Genomic DNA, 17933 nt, shown 5'->3' with positions numbered 1-17933 from the left:
ACCAACAATATCATCTAATAATGAATCAAAGATAGATATGGACGATCAAAAGATAACGATAACATTATGTATAAAATTGGTTCAGTGCTCCATTCCAGTCATGATGAGCTAAATGGATTAATAAGAGATTTATTCCTAACATAATATTCACCAGATCTATCAGGGCCAAAGTTACCGAGGTGAGGGGTGGGAGAGGCCTTGACCTCCTCACGTATTTGCAATGTAATTTTTTTTTTTAATTGAAGAAAATTCAAGTTTACGTGGGCCCTGAAAGAAAAACTCACTGTAGTAACAGTGATGCAAGTTACTATTGCATCAAAGGTTCTGTGTTTTATAATATGTTGAAAGGTTGCTAATAACAAAAGGAATGACTAAATGTAATGCACAAGACTAACGACTTTTTTTTTTGCAGCATTTTAAGTATTTTAAAACGTGTTTTTGTTATACAGTGTTTTTCATAAATTTAGACGCTCTCATTTTTTTTTACATATATGTAAAAAAATACTTAAAATAAAAATAAAATAAAAGTGCTACCGCTATGTTTGATCTATAATTTAATAGAGGAAGTGAAGCTTTATTATAAAGTACCTTAATTTTTTTACAGGATGTTTATTACTTATTCTATACCAATTAACACAAAAAAGTTAATTGATAAGCTTGATTTTATTTTATTCATAAATTTAGACGCACAATCAAAAAAGTCTTATATCTTGTTAGTTGATAGTTAAACAGTAGTTTTTTTTCCATATTTCTCATTAATAGGCCTAAATTAATTGATTTTGTCAAAAAACCTTATATAAATATAACTTACCTGGAATTAGTTAATCATTATTTAATAAACAAACAAAAGTTAAGTTAGTTTTGCACTAAAAAGACGCGAAAAATGGGCAAAAGACGTATCACTCAAGCTGAAAGATAGCAAATTATTGCTCACATCAAAGAAGGAACCAAAAGTAATAGAGAAATCGCCAGGTTAATTGGAGTCTCTGAGAAATGCGTTCGGACAACGAAGCAAAACTTTCTTCACACTGGTGGTGCCAGCGAGAAAACAAGGCCAGGTAGACCCTTGTCAACCACCAGAAAGGACGATAGTGCCCTTTTTAGAGCTGTCAGAGCTAATTCAAGAATTAGTTACAAAGAATTGACCACAGAATTCAATACAACGCGAAATACATCTATTTCTCAAAGTACAGTCCGCCATATACTTATCAAATACAAGATTGGAGTCTATTCTGCTTTGAAGAAACCGCTCCTGTGTCTATATGATAAACAAATGGTGTCGTGAAAGAAGGTATTGGACAATAGAACAATGGAAAAACATTATGTGGAGTGATGAGAGTAACTTTGAGCTTATCAATCGCTAATCTATCGTAACAGTCAAAAGAATAGCTCACGAAAAGTATTACGCCAAGTACATTAGACCGACTGTACAAAGTGGAGGAGGCTCGATAGGAATTTGATCATGCTTCAATTACAAATGTGTTGGTATGTGCCAAACATAAACCGGAAGAATCAACTCCAGAATATACGTAGAAGTACTGGAAAACAACCTAATTCCATCAATTGACCTACTTATGCTCAATGATAAACCATGGAAACTTCAACAAGATGGCGCTACTGCACATACTACATACTATACAAAGGAGTGGTTCAACGATAATAATATCAAGACAATACCGTGGCCTCCATACTCACCTGATTTGAACCCGATTGAAAACATTTGGACTTGGGTTGATCGTGAATTGGCAAAGGTTCAAACTTCCACACTTGGCCAGCTGAAGGACGTCCTTAAGGAGACCTGGTATAAGGTCCCAGAAGCGATGAGCAAAAATCTTGTTGAGTCTATGCCTAAAAGAGTTCATAGTTGTATTAAAGCAAAAGGCGGATACGCAAAATATTGATTGGTTCATAAATTACGCCTCCTAATGTATCGTGCGTCTAAATTTATAATTTTTTTTGTCTTATTTTTTTTAATACCATGTAGTTGTACCTAATTATTACTTAATATTTGTATTTTTGTAATTTTTTTTTTAATTTTGTATTCTGTATGTATTTATTCTAATAAATAGAAAAAAAAAACTAAACCGAAATTTTTTTTCTTTATTGTTTTTTATCGTTAAAAAACTAAAAATTTCTATTCATATATATGAGTGCGTCTAAATTTATGAAAACCACAATGATGCCCGACATGCCTAATCTCGTTGGGCTTACAGAAAGTATTAAAAAAGGCGAATTCTTAAATATTTAAAATTATTAAATTTTTTTCTAAGGGGTATTTCAAGAGCAACCAAAAAGCGCGTTTTCGTTTTTTTTAAAAAAATAATTTGTTTAGAAATATTTTAAGAAACTTAGGGAACTTTGAAAAAGTGTGCAAGTCTTTAAAATTTTTTAAAAAAAGTTAATATAAGTTATAATCAATAGGAAAATTTTTTAAGAATTCTATTTCAAACCAGTCCCTTTTTTTCTTTCTAAATAAAATCAGAACGCTTTAAGTTCTTTTTTAAATACCATACTCATACTATATTTAACTTGAAGATACAAAAACACAATAAACATTTCAAATTATCTTAAAGTTATTTTATAAGTTTCGAATAATACAAAAATAAAAAACTAGCGAGTTGACAATCTATTATTGCATATAATTTACAACTATTTTTCTGAAAAAAAAAAAAAAAAAAAAAAAATCCCACATAAATAATCACGATATAAAATTTAAACGTGCAAGCATTCATAACGAAGCTCTCAGGTATTTTCAACCATCTAAAAGGTAGTTAATAAAAAAACCGATAAAATTGAACCTCATGCATCACTCAAAAATCGTGTAATTCCTAAAGCGTATTGAAGCTAGTTAGTGTCCGTGCTTCCTGCACGAAAGAAGTTGGTTTTTGGCTGTAAAAAAAAAAAAAAAAAAACGAATTAGGACACACAGTTGAAGAGTAAAAAAGCATATCAATGTGCTTGCCGTCGTATGAAACTCTGCAGTTACTCAAAATTGCCCGTTATTGATTGTCATTAAGTCAACGTGCTATAATAACTCGTCTGTTTCTTGAGGCGTCGGTACAGTACCAAGATTGTTTGTCGCGTTCGTGTACTGTCCAACATTAACCTATGATAGCAAAAAAAACAAAAAAAAAACAAAATATCAATGTCTAAACGGAAAATTGTAGATTGTTATCAAAAATATTTTGTCCTGCACATTTTCTTTCGGAAAAATAAATCACGATCTCAATAAAAAAGGAGGAATTTTAGAGGAACGTTCGAAATTCCTTTTTCAACAAATTTCCTAAGTAATTTATTGATACAAACTGCTAGTGATTTACAGTATCTCTTACCTTTTCGTTAGGAAATTGAGCCAGGTGAGACGTACTCCTTGATATTCGCTCTGATTGGGGAACTTTTGAAGATAACCCCAGGTTCTCTCTAGACGAAGATCGTTTAAGATTACCAGAGCTAATTTTTTCCATTAGCTTTTGTCCACGATTACTAAAAGTTCTTTTCAGCCGAGATAAAGTTGTTTTATCTTTCCGTCGTTTTTCCTAAAATAAAAAATAAAAACGAAGACAAGCAACATTATCACTAGACATCCTCATTAAAAATCCTGCATTTATACTTTTATCGGCATTATTAAGGATTTCCTTAAGGGCTGTTCGTAATGGATTTTTATAAGTGGGGAAAGAGCTGTTAAAGATTAAGCCAGGGGCTACAGAAAATGATTTGTAAAAAATGGTTGACTGGAAAAATGACTGTATGGGATGTCTCAGTTCTCCACATCCTCCCCTAAAGAACTAAAAAATGTTAACACCTAAACGATATTTACTTTATGTAGCGACATTTTGCTTTTCATTGAAAAGAGTAACTTAATGTTTTTACCCGTGGTGTATTTTTAGCTGAGGTGTATTTTCCACAAATTACAATTTTTGTTTTGAAACGCTTCAGAAATGAAAGCAATAATTTTCTCGGATGACAAAAATTTAGGAAAGTTTCGTTAAAAGTACTTTTGAAGCCAAAACCATAGAAATTGATCATCATAAATGATAATTGATCACCACTACTGTTGCTTTAGTTAAAAGAAAAAAAAAAATTAACTTCCCAAATTGTTAGGAAAGAGGCTACTCTTACAAAACCTCTGAGCTATAAAAGTATTTTCTCCTGAAGGAATTCCAGGATGTCAGTTGTTATTATTATTTGTCCTCAAATGACTTGGTTAAACAATCATCGAGCGGTCGAAAAATGCTGGAAAGACCTTAAATGTCTTTCTACCGTTGTTTAATCGCTTAATGTTTATTAGCGTTTTATTAGCATTGCAACATTTTTAGTACTGCATTACGGATTCCCATATTATTTGACAAGATAAACTTTTCTAATATTTAGCGTAGTACATGCTTAGTTCATCTACTCTTTGTTGCGTAAATCATAACGCCATTCGAAGAAAGTTTCTTTTTTAAATTTCATCGAAATATTAGCGTTTAGAGATGAAATATTAATTATAATTAAATATAATTTCAACGAAATATAAGCGTTTAGACATGAAATATTAATTATAATTAAATATAATTTCAACGAAATATAAGCGTTTAGACATGAAATATTAATTATAATTAAATATAATTTCAACGAAATATAAGCGTTTAGATATGAAATATTAATTGTAACTAAATATAATTTCAACGAAATATAAACGTTTAGACATGAAATGTTAACTATAATCATAATTAAATATAATTTCACCGAAATATTAGCGTTTAGATTTGAACTGATTTTTTATACTAGTTTTTTCAACCGCTTATCCAATATAATTTATAATTTTTTCTTTTCAAAAAGAAAAAAAAATTCGTTTAACTTTAATAGGAAATTTTATAAAAATAGCTTTTGCACTTTTTTATTTTATTTTCAGTGAAAACCATTTATTTTACAATTTTTTCGTTAACTGTGACTTTCTGAGATGATCAGTTTCTTCCAAGATTTTACTTTCGTCGCTAAAAAGGTTTTTGGAGAATGATATGAAAACTGGCAATTGATTTTCAACAACATCAAGTCGAGTTCATTTTTTGAACCTCTTCTAAAAGTCTTAAAGCCATGACTTACATACCAGTAATACGATAATTTTAAGCTTAATGCAAATTTAAGAAGTTATAACTTGCTGTATGAAGTTCTTCTACGTAAAGTTTTAGTTTTGTAAGAATAAAATATAAAAAAGTAAAAAAAAAAAAAAAAAGCTTTTAACTGCAATTTCTTAAGAAACTGCAAAAAAAAATTCTTGTCATTTAGCGTAAATGAGCATAACGTTATGAAATGATTCTTACCTCTTCATCTGGAGAAAATTCCTCGATTTTAGGAGATGTCTTGTTTACCCCAGGTGGTGAAATACTACTTTCTGCTCCGAGTATGCTAGCTAGCTGTGACTGTCTCATTACATCTATAGGCTTCAAAATAAATATCCCATTGTCACAAAAAAAAGGTTTATGAAAAATAAAAACAAACAATTCTTATAAATCTTAACATACATTTTTTTTTGATCGATTAGCACAGTCTTCTAATGTTTCAGCAGCTTCATACTTCCCTTGCCGACGATAAAGAGCGGATAAGTTTCTCAAGGTTGTTGTTACTGTTGGACTAAAAAAAAATTATATTTTGTTTTTTTTATAGTTCTTAACCCGTTGAAGGACACTTGCGTCCATAGCCGTCAAAGCGAAGGTCACTATGTGGCATGATGTCAAAAGCCGCAACCTAATTGAAGGTGGCGAATTAATCAAAATTAAGTTTATTCAAGCAGAAAAAGTAAAACTATACTTCTATTATTCTAAAAATTACAAAAACATATAGTGTTAATTTTTGAACTTCACTTGTTCCTACTGTAATAAAAAGTATTAAATATCGATAATAACAAATGTAATTTCAAAAACATTCAAAAAGATTTCTAATGCTTTCCATGACAAACTAGAAAATGATGCAAAAACTACACAAAAAAATCTCTATGGTTTGATAAACGAAAGCAACATAAAAACATTTTTTTATGTCGCGCACGACAAAAATAATAAAAAATTGGTTCGAGAAAATACAGTAATTTAAAAGGATTTTATTTCAAATCATCTCTCACAAAGAGCTTGGGCAAAATTGAGCGCCTTAGTTCGGACGCAGATCAACTGGATGCAGGTAAACTGAAGTTACCTTTCGATTTAGATTTGTAAAGCTAATATCAATATAAAATAAAAACTATGATGATGATGATGATGATGATGATGATGATGATGATGATGATGATGATGATGATGATGATGATGATGATGATGATAATAATAATAATGATAAATGATTAATAATAAAGATAACAATAAAATAAAAGATAATAAAATGATAAAAATAACAATAATAACAATAATTTTTAACAAAGTTTTTATTATAACCAAAATGATGTTGTTAGGAATATGACTAATCCTATATAGTATCTAACATTCTGTAAAGCCTTCCAATTGATGTAGTCTCAACAGATGAAAAGAGAGAAATAGCTGATGCTCTATTAGATCTCAATGATGTGGTTGCTAGAAAGTACGATCAACAAAAAACGTCCGAACTAAATTTAAATAACAAACAAGCAAGCTTAGCATTTTTGGTGGATTTTTAATATACTTCAGCATGTTAAGCAGAAACTGGATTGGATGCAATTTTCACCTAACATAAGCACTTAAGGGAAGACCTTTTCCTGGCAGTGGAGAAATAAGAGTTGAGGAAAACAGTTACCAGCTAAGAAGAGAAAGTTATGATTGAATATATTATGATATGAGATGGTCTACTAAGGAACATGTTGTATCAAAAAATGAAAACAAGTCTAGGATATAATAGTAAAATTTTGTTATAACAGTTTAAACTGTGACATTTTTTTATATACAGCATAGATGTTCTTAAAAATGAACACTTTGAAAATCTGTAAACTTATATAAAAAAAAAAGTTTAAACTTCAGACAAATAGTTAAAATGTGAGTTCTATAATTACTTTCCACAATTATTTAAGTGTTTAGATTGAGTGAAGAAAAAAGTTTCACATGAATATGTAAAATTAAGAGATCCTCAGATCCTTAAAATGATCCTTTAATTTTTTTGGGGCTTAAAATGCTATCAAAAACAAATAACTAAATAAACCTATCAACTTTAGCTGCTTTATGCCATCCTCCATATTCTCCATATGGTGCATTGTCTTTGCCTCTCTAGAAAAACAAGAAAAATAGAAAGCGTTAAAGAATAAAAAATTTACCACTACACTATAATACTAATAAAGGTCATTACTAAATATCAATTCAATCTCAAAAGTTTATTTGCAAGATTTCTTACCCTACTTTCATCGTCTTTTCCAAACTCTCGTTCATGAGCTCGAGTAAGAACCTTATAATGTAGATGGAAAAACACTTTTAAAGATTTCTATTATACAACTTTCTTGAAATGTTACAGTTATTTACCTTTAAGAGAAAACAAAAGCAGATAACATCGATTGAACTCAAATCATTTGAAAATATAGGAATACAAAACTATAACAAAAAAAAATGAAAAAAAAAAAAATCTGCAGATTTGTATTCCTATATTTTTAATTATCATTAAAACTTAGAAAAAAAATTAAATTAAAGACTTTCCAGAAACAAATGTCAACCAAAATTTGAATTTTAATTTTTATAAAAAAAACATTTTGGCTCCTATTAAAACTAAAGTAAAGGGATTAGGATACCAATTAAGGGAAGGAGACTCTTCAGCAATTAGATTTGTAAACTGTATCTTATATAAATGAAATTGTATCTTGCATAAATGAAAATCTCACATAAATATACATGTAAAAACAAATTTTATACCATAACAAAACTATTTTATGGAGATATTTTCGTATATAAAAATTTGTAAACAATAACAAAACTATTTTATGGAGATATTTTCGTATCAATTGCAAGAAAGTTCTTTGTGATAAATTTTAATACCTGTTTATAAAGTCCTTCAGCAGCTTTATACTTTCCTTGTTTTAAATAAGCAGATGCCTAAATTAGAATTATATAAATCAAACCAATTATCTTCTACAGCCCATAAACTTACTCAATTGTTTGAAATGATGATTAATATTTCAAATATACCAGATTATTTTTAGTTTTCGCTACATTTGGATCATCAGGTCCCAGTTGTGTTTCATAAATTTCTAATGCACGCTGATAATACATTTCCACCTGAGAAGATAAATAGCAATTACAAATTCATGATCAATTTATACATATTTACAGTTTTAAACTAGTCTTTTTAATAGAGGAAAACCAATATTTATACCAATCAAAACCATTTGTACTTTTTTGAGCCTCTAAATGCTCAAGGCATTCCAACATGAGTTATATTTTTTTTAAGTTTCAGTATTCAGTATAGCAATCATATGAAAACTGACTCCATCAGTAATGTCAACTAGAGATTTGAAATAGTTATCATCAGAGTTTTAATTTAAGCAGCATTTTAGCAACAGGGGTCATTTCAAAAGCTTTAGAGGGCATTACTTCATTCTACTTAATTAAGTAAAAACAAATTGAAATAACAAGAACACATTGAAATAACAAAAACACATTGAAATAACAAGAACACATTAAAATAACAAAAACATTAATTAAATATAAGACAAAAATAAATAGAAATGTTAAGTATATCATTTTATATAAAATGATACGCTGGTATATACAGCAGACTTATAACAAACTTCATAGAGAAAATTAAGTGAAATTTTTAAGTACTCTAACTACTTCATAAACACAAAAATATCAGCTAGACCTTATTTAAACAATTTATATTAATAAAAAGATTTTTGGCTCTCAAAATCTTAAAATATATTTAAAATAACTTTAGAAATCGTTTATGTTGTTTTGTTAATGGATTGCATAAACTAATTTGTAGTATTTTTGGTTAGTTATGTAAATAACTCTGATTTAAATGGACTGAGAATAAAATTTCCACTTACTTTATATAACTTTATATTCTTAGACTAAAAAGAAAAATATTAGCCTAGACTTCCAGCTATTAAAATATATAGCAAACCTCATCGTATTTTCCTTGATTCTGACAAAGAAGAGCCAAATTGTTCAACTGTTTAGCAACATCAGGGTGGTTTTTTCCAAGCACCTATTATTACAATAACAGTTAAAATATTTCATTAAAAATAATTGATCACATAATAAACTTTGAAGTTTTTCTTGTCTCTATAACATTCATGATTCATCACACAAACAATATATAACATGACAAAGCAATATACTTTTTCTCTTATTTCTAAGGCTCTCTTGCAAAGAGGCTCGGCTTCTTTATACTTGCCTCGCTTGCCATACAAAACTGCAAGGTTGTTTAAAGTGGCAGCAACCTTTAAAAAAGCATAAAATGGTTAAAGTAAAGATTTTCATTAAGTTAGAACTGATTTAACAAAAAAAAAACAAAAAAACTTTGTTTTAGGCAGTTGTTAATACAATTTTATTCAAAAACACTTACAGCTGGATGATCAGGACCAAGAGTTTTTTCTCGAATAGCCAAAGCATCATTTAAAAGATTAGCAGCCTCTTTGTACTTACTTTGATCTCTAAAGTTGTATAAATATAATACACATTTAAGATAACAAAATTATACCACACATAAATGCCTAAAAATACTTAAACTCTGATAAACATAACTATAACCTAAAAAATTAACCTGTATACTAAAGCAAGAATATTTAACATGGTAGCAACATCAGGGTGGTCATGACCAGAAGTTTTTTCTAAATCTTCAAGAGCTTGTTTGCACAATGGAACAGCTACTTCATACCGACCCTTTAAATAAAGTTTTTGTTTAAATAATATTATTATTTTCATTTTGTAAATTTCTCATTATTATAATTTTTTTCCTTACTATTATAATTTATTCTTATAATTTTTTTTTAAGAAATCAAAGCTGTCTAAAGACTGTTACCTGTGAAGCATATTGTATTACAAGATTGTGAAGAGTTCTCAATCGAGCAGGAATTTCATATACACCCGTGTTATTAACAGAGCTTGTTACTGATGAAACCTGGCTCAGTGCATCATCTATATATTAAAACATACTTTTGCCAAAACTGAATTTCTTTTCTCACATTGGACATGATTTTAACTAACATCATGTCCAAATATAATATCAGTAATTGTGCAGTTTGATTTATTAATGATTGTATGTAAGCTCTCCAATAAATTTCTAGAATAACACATAAATGGTGCTAATAAGTCTGCCTTTTTTTCAGTTGACAAAATTTTCACATGTAACCTTTCATTTAGAAAATTCATTTTTTGTTTGCAAATCAGATAGTCGACATGCTAGTGTATTTTTTTACAATAGAAAAAATCAAATATGGTGCCGTGTTTGAATTCTTATTTTTGGAAAATGAAACAGTTGAGGCATTAAGCATTTTAAAACATGAGTGGGATATTTTTTAAACAAAGAATTAAAGAACTGAAGAATAAAAGTTTTGTTCCACATGGGTGTTGCATTTGCTATCAATTGATCAAAAATATGTTTGAATGTTTATTTCTGTGATTCACTTTAAGCAAAATAAAATAAAATTCCAGTGTTGTTTCAGAAGTCATATTATTAAACATCACCTTGTCATTTTGTTAAACAAAACTAGGCATTAGAAGTATTTGCTAAGCAATGATCTTAATCTGTTCAACTTAATATTTTCAAAATTCTTAACTTTTGAATCCATACTATATCATGGAGAGCTCCTAAGAAAACTGGCATTAGAATACTCAAGTAATAGAACTTAGATGACATTAATTCATATAAATTGATAATAAGATAAGCTTGAGTCATAAATTGATATGCATTTTCTACATTATAATATATATTCTAATTATATATTATGTCTTGTACATAATATTTTGCAAATTATGTCATGTGTAATATTTTTTTATTTTAATAGAATCTAAAAATCATAAAGCCATATTTAAATCCTCCTCCATTAAAATATTTTTTGAAGAGATTTGATATTTATTAAGTTTTATTCTTATTTAAGAAAATAGAAAAATTTTTTATAAAAAATATTTTAGATGACTTTTTTTCAAGGGAAACAGACAAATTTGCCCCAATCCCCTAAAATGTTGGTTTTCTTATGAGGATGTACACCAAAATAATTAGTTTTCTTCATAGTTGAGTCTACTTATTAGTCCTTAATAACATGCAATTGAAAATCTTGAAGTAATCAACTTTTTGACCTAAACATATTACATTTGAATAATACATCCTGTTTCAAACCATCTTTCACAAAATAAGATAATAATAAAGTAAAAATTTGGTTAATATGATATTTTTTAGCAAGATATATATAAACTTAAGTCAAAATTTGGTTAATATATTTTTAGTGAGATATACTTAGAATAACATGGCACTTTGCAATATAATGAAGCAGAAGACATATTATTAGACATTTTTCTAGTATCATTTCAATGTTTAATCTCTGTTATCTGTTACTAATAAAACAGAATTGCAAACATTAAAAATTTTCATTTAATACATATGCTTATTTACCAATAAAACAGAGATTTCAACTGCATTGAGGAAGTGGCTATAGTACACTAAAACTTGTGAAATTTGGTATACACAAACTTTATACTGCAATGAACCAGAAAACTGAAATGTATGTATGTATGTATGTATGTATGTATGTATGTATGTATGTATGTATGTATGTATGTATGTATGTATGTATGTATGTATGTATGTATGTATGTATGTATGTATGTATGTATGTATGTATGTATGTATGTATGTATAAAACTAAAGGATATTAATACAAAATTTTGAGTACTCTTATACAAGCATCTCTTTTTAAATGATTTTAAACATTGAAATGAAGTTATCGATTAATTTCTATAAGTAAAGGTTACTTTAAATTCTAACATTACCTTTTAAAGTAATAACTTACATTTAAATTATTTTAAAAACTCATTTAGAAATAAATTCAAACAAATAAATTGTATTTTACCTATCAAACTAATAACTCATTTTTTCCTAACATTTAAAATGGAAGATTTTAATGATTAATTAAATTGAAAAATTAACGAATCAGTTATCATTATTCATTAAAAATGATTTCAGCCAAAATTTATGAACTTATTGATTCCAGCTTTTAACTCCAAAAGTTGAAGAATAATTTAAGAAAAACTGAAAAAGATAATTTTACCTTCATCTTTATCAGACTCATGACCATCATCAGGAATGTCTTCATGGAAGTCACTATCAATTCCTTCATCAGGCTAATATTAAAAAATGAAAACTGCTTAAAGAAAATTTATATTTTAACAATTCAAGACTATAGGGGAAGACATCCTTTTTTTCTACTTTTCAGAAAAATAGAATTTTGTGTGTAAAGACTTCATTAGTCTTTAATGCTAAGCATTTTTAAACACCTGATAGTGCATGATAAAGGTGGTTTTTTGCTTGGAATTGTAGAAGTAATAGGTAAAAGTTACTATATGATGAAAAGGACACAAATGTTAAAATTTGCAAAGTTAGACATCTGTGGTTTTTCTTATGTAGTCTTTAATTGTTTAAAAGACTAGCTATATTTTCTTTAAATTCTTTCACTTTATCATGTTATGTCATTCTTGAATTTGAACATATTATTGAGTTTTTAAATGAGAAAAAATTGAAAATCAACATTTAAAAATTTATTTTATCAAACTATGCTACATCCATATTCTGTGTTTAATAGTCTTAAGATTTGTGACTTTGTGGCTAATAATGGTGGGTTTGATGAGGCTTTTAATAATAAAAGCAAACTCAATCCAAGTAACTTTAAGAAAATTAAAAGATTGTTTTGAAAAGTTTATAATAGGCAATAATAGTATTTGAGAGAACATCTTTTATCTGCCATAAAAACTTTTGGCTGTTGCTTTTTATTTAGTTGAAAATACTGAAAAGTTTAAATTCATAAAATTTCATCAATATAAAAAATGTTCATTTCTGGTAAATGATATAATAGATTTATAACAATCAAATATTTTTATTCAATTCCTTTTATTTACTTTCATTATCATTATTATTATTATTTTTTTTTTTTTTCACTGTCTTATTGTCATAGAGTATAATAAGCATCAGTGGATGATGTGGTAATCTGAAAATTGTTGCTATCCAAACTGGATTACAAGCAAGATACACTAAACTCTCCTGTTTCTTATGCCTTTCATTATATTTTAAGATCAGAACATAACTATTAAAAAGACAACGCATGGTCCAAGCATGATGATTTTTCTGCTCAACTAAAAAATATTGCTAATCATTCATTTGCTTCACCAAACAAGGCTATACTGCCACCATTACATTTAAAGTTAAGCCTCATTAATCAGTTTGTGAAAACACATTACAAAAAATTGTTGCAGTAAATCTAGATGTGCTCTACAGTTCAAAGAAGTTTCTTAAATGATTTTTTCAATCACTTTTTTTTAAAATGGCTTCCTTTTTTATTTAAATACATATCATTAATAAAATGGCAATAAAATAGTTAAAAATGCACAGCTAACTTATACCTAACTTAATAAAAAAAAAAAAAAATTTAACAAAAAATGACCACCAATCAAATTAAATGGTCCAGAAAATATGTCTGGCTTGCTATATATTAGAACCTAATACTTAATGTCTCTTAACCTATACTAATTACAGCCTTAGACAAAAATCAAAAATATACATTATACATATCTGCTAATAATTGCTTTTAAGTGTCAGCTATGGTACTGAAAAATTAAAAACAAACAATTGACAATAAGCCATTGACAAAAACCATTTAAAGAATATGAGATCAAGAATTTTTAAGGTGCAAAGTACAAAATAGTCAACAATAACTACCTTAATGAACTATTAAAGTTTCATACCTGAGGCTTATCTTCATCATACACTTTTAAAGTATTCATGTATTCTAAATGTTTTTTCTCCTCTTCCAATTGAACAACTGTCTGTTCACTTAACTGTAACCTTTGCTGCGCAGCAGACAGCTCCTCACGCAACCATGCATTTTCTTGGCAAAGACGACGAACTTGCGCTTTCAGCTTTTGTTTCTCAGCTTCAACCTGACTTAGATGATTGCATAATGCCATCATAACCTTAAGTTAAAAAAAAATTCAGACTTTTGCAATCCCAGACAATTGGTTTTTGAAAAAGAGTTAAAAATTGGAGACTTTTATCAAAACAAAGTTGGATTAAATTCTAGATTAAAAATGAAACCCTTTTCTTATAAACATTCTCAACTAAGGAAAGAATGTTAAAAACTGAAGTTTCCACATTGAGAGGCATACTGAAGTATTTTGTCACCAAAAATATGTATTCTTTTTAACATTTATATTGAACTAAGAAATGCAAAAATTTTGATTTATTTGCCATTATAAACATGGATCTAAAAACTCAATGGATTGATTTACTAGCCCCATTTTTAAACTTTTACAAAAGATAAATCAATTGAAAGTATTTTTTCAATTGAAGAATATTTGAAACAATAAAGCAGAATGATGCATTGTTGTATAACTTTGCAATCAAATCATGGAAGTTTCAAACATAATTATAAAAAAATTAACAAAGAAAACCCTGGTAACCTTTTAAATTTGATTATAAGTTTTAATTAGTTAAATTATACACATCAGCCATGGCCTACTTTATAATACATGTAGATTTGTTGCCTAGAAGGCCAAAAAACTAGTGAGCCAATCAAAAAGATATAGCTGCAAGCAACCAAGGAGCTGTTTTAAAGAATAGTTTAAAAACTTAATTCATTATGCATATAAAATATTGGATTAAAGACTTAACAGCAGTTATAAATGAAAGATACTTAAGAATTGTCTATAGCAGAAGCAACCTGGAACAAAACAAAATTAAGTTAATAAAATACTAAACAATAGTAAAAGTGAAACAAAGTGAAAATAATACCAAATATATTAGTTTTAGATGGAGTGATAGACAATGATGAAAATGATAGGAAGGATTAAAATATTTCACAAGCTGATTTCAAACTGATTCTTGTGAAATACACTTAAGTAAATATTTACATTTTATATTATATACTTTATACTAGCTTTTGAATTAACTATAAAGCATTAACACAAAGAGAGTCACTTAAAACAAATCCTTTAAAAAAGAACTGTTGCACTGATGCTTCAAAAAGAGAAAAAGAAAAAAAAGAAAACAAAAACAAAAAAACAAAAAAAATCCTTAAGCACTTTTCAATTAATAAGATGCCTTGGTTTAACTATATGCAACATCTAAAGAGCAAATAGGTACTGTATATTTGATCCAACTTTATTGAACTAGAAGTTATCTTTTTGATTCTCTTAAACTGGTGAGATTTTGAGCATTTGAATAAGTCCTGGTGTAACAGGAAATCAGTACTTTAGAACCTAATTTTATAGAGAATTAAGGATTTGTTTGGCAAATTTAGACCCAAAACTATATAGGAATTAAAAAATCAATTTTGGTCATTTAAAGTTAGCAAATTTAAAATTTTCAGAATAAGATAAAAATCTCTGAATTCAGAGAGTTTTACTTTATTCTGAAATTTTAAAATTTTAAAAAATTGACTAGATTTTTATTTTATGTTAAAAATAGTCAATTTAGATGAGAATAAGACTGTTAAGACTTTTAACAGCTAAGATATCTTGTAAATTAATTTAGTTTATTACATAATACTTATCAAAAACACTTTTTTGCTGCTATTTCTGAATAATCATTATTAGTCTTATTCAATTTTAGTTACCTTGGCAGGATTATTTTGATTTTTTTCTCTTTTCTTCTTAGATTGAGAAACTAACACAAAAATAATTTTCAACAAGTGCATCATTCCCTGACTTGGGGCATTAAGACAGTTGAATTATTTTTTTCAAATTGTCAAGCAAAAAAACTTTTTAAATTATTAAGATTTTCATTATAGAAATGTGTGTAATTTTCCTATTAGACTATAGAACTACTAATAGTTTTAATTTACCAACCCAGTCTTTAATTACCAGGAAGTAGACCTTTACTAGACCTGGGTCCATCTAACTATCTGGTGAATTTATGTAAATTTTATATGGCTACAAGCTACACTTGTTTGTTATGTCACAAAAATGTTAATTTAAATTTGCATAATACTTTACAAAAATGTGTGTGTGTGTGTGTGTGTGTGTGTGTGTGTGTGTGTGTGTGTGTGTGTGTGTGTGTGTGTGTGTGTGTGTGTGTGTGTGTGTGTGTGTGCAGTTTGAAATCATAACATATAGTTTAGAACAATCTTACATAAACCTACAAAAATTCACATTAAGCAAAAAAACACTAAGTTATCATTTATACCTTTGCTGAGTAACAACAATAGGTGAAAAATACTTTCTGAACAAAATGCATAAAAAATCCTATATGCTGCAGATCACAGCAGTATCACAGCATGCCACACTAAGAATATAGATCTGATTTGGTTTGATCAATGGGCAGCAATTACAAAATATTATAGAACTATTTTCTTAAAATATATATATATATATATATATATATATATATATATATATATATATATATATATATATATATATATATATATATATAAAGAGAGAGAGAGCAACTATATTTTGCTAAATTGAACTTTTTTTACAAGTAAAAGAAGTAAAATTTCTTACTTGTCCTTCACCAAGTCCAAGCTCTATTTTCTCAAGTGACTTTCGTATGAAATCTACTCTGTGAGATGTTTCATAATTAACATCTGAATGATCTCCAAATCTTTCTAATAACCCATTATGTTCAGCTTTTAAAGTTTCCAATCCTCGCAAAACATTCTTGGTACTGGAAATAATATCATCTTGCACATATTTTTCTCCAGCATATTCTAACCCAGTCATTATGCTTTCTTTTTAAACAAATAAAGGTTAATGATTAAAGAAAAAAAAAAATTACTGTTGCACCATTGTAATGCTTTGATACAGTAATATCTATTCAATATGACGTGTACTAAATCTCCTAACCTTATGTAATTCTATAAGAAATCAAGCTAAATATAAACAAAAAGATAGTTGAAGTAATCAAACGGTAAATTTCCATTAGTAGCTGCTACCTAAATTTATTTTTATTCTTAGTTTTGAACGGAAAAATATGGAAAATTTTATTTAGAAAAACAAAACATTTAAAATAATGTAAAATAAAACAATACTTTTTTATATCTATTTACGTAACCAGGTATGAAGTGTACAAAATCACTCATTTTATTAAACATTCGATTTAAAACTGAACAATTAAAAAGTTTCTTTGTTTTTAAATTTACCACAATCTATTAAGAATACCGATTAAAAACAAAGAGCCCTGACGCAAACACACGAACAAAATCGTGAACCATAAACTTATATTGATTGGTTTATTTTTATTGGAAGTACGTTAGGCCCTTGGACGAACTCACAATAACAAAGTTTAGAAAGCATTTTGTATTGGAATCACTCAGCTCCAAAAAGTCGTAAGCTACACCCAAATAGGTTTTGTTTCAAATTTGGTAGTAGCCACTGTAGTAGCCAAATAATTGGAATCAGCCATAAAAATTAACGATATATCGTTTTAATGAACTTTTTTCTTTTTTCTTTTTTTTTTATAAATATACAACAACTAATACTTAACATGTTCTCCCATCAGTATGTTTGAGTAATAAATGGGTCTCATATCGATTTGAAAACGAACGATGGCCACGTGATTAGTGTTATTAACAGAACAACATGAATATATATAAGCGTATAATAATTGTTTTAACTATTTAATCATGATTGCTGCAGTAGAAAGTGATTGTCTCTTGAATTGGTCAGACACTTGCGCCCAAACCATTTCTCAGAGGTAAAAGCATCTCAGTTTCTTTGTACTGCTTGAAAATTTTGCTAACGGTAGAACATGTAATTCCTTATGTTCTAGCGATTTCTTTCTTACCAATATGATCTGATAAA

At 27.8% G+C, this 17933-nt stretch overlaps 1 protein-coding gene across 2 annotated transcripts; it reads right to left on the bottom strand.

Moving 5' to 3' along the window:
- Positions 1-2611: 2611 nt before the first annotated feature.
- Positions 2612-17253, bottom strand: LOC145183828 (kinesin light chain-like). Of its 2 annotated transcripts, XM_090084672.1 has the most exons (17): positions 17162-17253; positions 16635-17002; positions 13878-14105; positions 12191-12263; positions 9946-10061; positions 9688-9806; positions 9490-9577; positions 9263-9364; positions 9046-9129; positions 8109-8198; positions 7959-8015; positions 7327-7377; positions 7138-7202; positions 5505-5613; positions 5304-5423; positions 3333-3536; positions 2612-3106 (listed from the first exon to the last, which is right to left on the bottom strand). In XM_090084672.1, exons 2-17 carry the CDS (start codon positions 16851-16853, stop codon positions 3026-3028), a joined length of 1806 nt encoding a protein of 601 aa, XP_089940798.1. In that variant the 5' UTR covers positions 16854-17002; positions 17162-17253; the 3' UTR covers positions 2612-3025. The 2 variants fall into 2 exon arrangements, with proteins under 2 accessions (XP_089940798.1, XP_089940799.1); XM_090084673.1 differs by lacking the exon at positions 17162-17253 and having other exon boundaries at positions 2612-2889.
- Between the last annotated feature and the right edge of the window lie 680 nt (positions 17254-17933).

Source organism: Hydra viridissima, unplaced genomic scaffold, assembly GCF_058129835.1.
Source record: "Hydra viridissima isolate aposymbiotic clone 2 unplaced genomic scaffold, HvirCarnegie_v1 scaffold_4, whole genome shotgun sequence".
NCBI lineage: Eukaryota > Metazoa > Cnidaria > Hydrozoa > Anthoathecata > Hydridae > Hydra > Hydra viridissima.
Note: the sequence above shows the minus strand (reverse complement) of the source record. Positions and strands in the feature narration are given on the sequence as shown.